The sequence below is a fragment of the Poecilia latipinna genome, unplaced genomic scaffold (genome assembly GCF_001443285.1).
Source record: "Poecilia latipinna isolate Pla-1442-1.1 unplaced genomic scaffold, P_latipinna-1.0 Scaffold2300, whole genome shotgun sequence".
NCBI lineage: Eukaryota > Metazoa > Chordata > Actinopteri > Cyprinodontiformes > Poeciliidae > Poecilia > Poecilia latipinna.
The window spans coordinates 144,007-146,199 of NW_015114916.1; the positions used below are offsets into that span (position 1 = coordinate 144,007).

At 39.4% G+C, this 2,193-nt stretch overlaps 1 protein-coding gene across 1 annotated transcript in view; it reads left to right on the forward strand.

Annotated features, from left to right (window-relative positions):
• Window positions 1-2,021, forward strand: part of LOC106937241 (protein SZT2-like) — a 51,492-nt gene extending 49,471 nt beyond the window's left edge. Inside the window, exons 4-5 of the mRNA XM_015018647.1 lie at window positions 1,030-1,200; window positions 1,530-2,021. Coding sequence (XP_014874133.1) covers window positions 1,030-1,200; window positions 1,530-1,706 — 348 coding nt within the window. The 3' untranslated portion in view covers window positions 1,707-2,021. The remainder of the gene's footprint in view (window positions 1-1,029; window positions 1,201-1,529) is intronic.
• The last annotated feature ends 172 nt before the right edge of the window (window positions 2,022-2,193 follow it).

The following is a 2,193-nucleotide window of genomic DNA, read 5'->3' on the forward strand; positions in this document are numbered from 1 at the left end:
CCATAGAGAAATTTCGAAAACATTTTACCGGAGCAGGCATTCGTATTAATGTCATGACCAACTTTCATACCAATAGAGCAATTTTTGCACCCATGAGAGCGATTTCAAAATTATTTTGGGGTCAAAATTCCACCCTTTTTCTCACTCTAAAAAGCGGCAGTTGGTTTCAGTTACACTCTAAGGTTTCGGCAGTTGGAAATTTCGCTCGTTTTTCGCTTTTTACGTCGCCGTCGTAACTCCGATCCCCAATAAAAATAATAGCTCCAATGCCGGGATTGAGACACACGTTTTGATACCACTTTTGTGGGGTTTCTCGCAGCGGTACGAGCCGCATTAACGGTAACGGAAGAAAAATATGGAATAATAATAAAGAGATCCTTCTATTGGGTGTAGAACAATAGGTGCCTGCCATGCAATGCATGGAGGCAGTGTCTGACCTGCTTTGCAGGTCAGTCACTGCTCTCCCTATGCATTGCTGGCAGGCCCCAATAAAGAGACATTCTATTGGGTGTAGAACAATAGGTGCCTGCCATGCAATGCATGGAGGCAGTGACTGACCTGCTTTGCAGGTCAGTCACTGCTCTCCTTATGCATTGCTAATGGCATGCCCCAATAAACAGACATTCTATTAGGTGAAGAACAATAGGTGCCTGCCATGCAATGCATGGAGGCAGTGACGTCACTGCTCTCCCTATGCATTGCTATGGGCAGGCCCCAATTAAACTTAATTCACTTTTTCCAATTGTTGTTTTTGTTGTGCCTTGGTGCTTTACTGCACAGTGACCTTGAGTGTCCTGAAATCCAATTTTTCATTATTATTTTTATTAATCATTGATGCCTCATAAGGTTATCCTCTGTTTAAACGTTTGTTGCATAAAAAAGTTCTAAAAGTATATAGAATAAAAAACATCTTAAGCATTTCATATTGCACACTGCCCCAACTCAATAACGAGACTTGGCTTGTCTGATTTGCTAAACATATAGGGTGCATAATGTATTATTTGATGTGTCCTGGTTTGTACTCTGCAGGATGACAGCACAGGAGAGATGATCTTTGATGAAGTGTTTCATGCATTGTCTAAGTGCCTGGCTGGACTGGCTCAACCATTTAAAGTTCCTGGAACAGATCAGCTTTTCAAGCCCAAGATCTTCATCACCATTTTGGTTTATTCATCAATAATTGGTCTTTCTTCTCACCAGGTTATATTTATCCTGTATTTCATCCACTTAACTAAAGCAAGTTTTCTTTCTAATGACTTGAGATGGTGTGTTTGTATTTGTGTGTGTGAAAGTAAGTGAAAGTGTGGGAGTGAATATATAGGTAACCATATTGTAAAATCTATGTATTGTCTTAGTTGACTTGAATGGAACTGCAGTGAAATTCAACATGTACTGTTCAGTTTTGTGTTTTTTTTGGTACCCAGTATTGGTGTTAGGGCAGACTGTGCACACCATTCTAATTTGTAGAACCGTATGAACATTTACATCTGATGGAGCAATTCCTTGCTGAGTGTTGATTTCCCTTGCAGGTTTTGGTACAGGGATGCCAGCTTGATAACGCAAACCTGAATGAGTTCCTACATCAGATCTATCAACAGCTCAGATCTCTGGAGAGCAACACAGCAGAAGTCCTGCATCAGCACCAACAACAGGTATGCCCTATAAGCTGTGTTGCACATAGTGTTATTGATGTTATAAAAACTTGACATCTCATCGCTGCATACTGTGAAATCCAACATGTTCACCACGTCAGGTGTATCAGAGATGGTCAAGAAACAGAGTATAGAGAGCTGGTTGACCGCTTGGTGGCATGGTGTGGAAATAATCATTTTGTCTTGAATATGAACATAACAAATAAAATTATTATAGATTTCAAGAGAAACGGGGTTAAATCAAACGCTATTTCCATCATGGGAGAAGATTTGAGAAACTGAAATACTTCCGAGTTCACCTGGATAATAGGCTAAGTTGGAGTTGCAACAGTAACACTATGATATTTTTTGACAAAACTTCTCCTGCTGTAGAAAAAAAATGAAGTAACATTACATTTATAGCAAACCCTTGTTTTTCTTAGGGGTTGTGTTCCAAAAATAACCCGTGATAGGTAGTTACCTTTATTTTTTTACAGTTATTACACAGCATACATAAATACTCTACATTAAAACCAAATAACAAACCCTGTTTTAAGGTCAG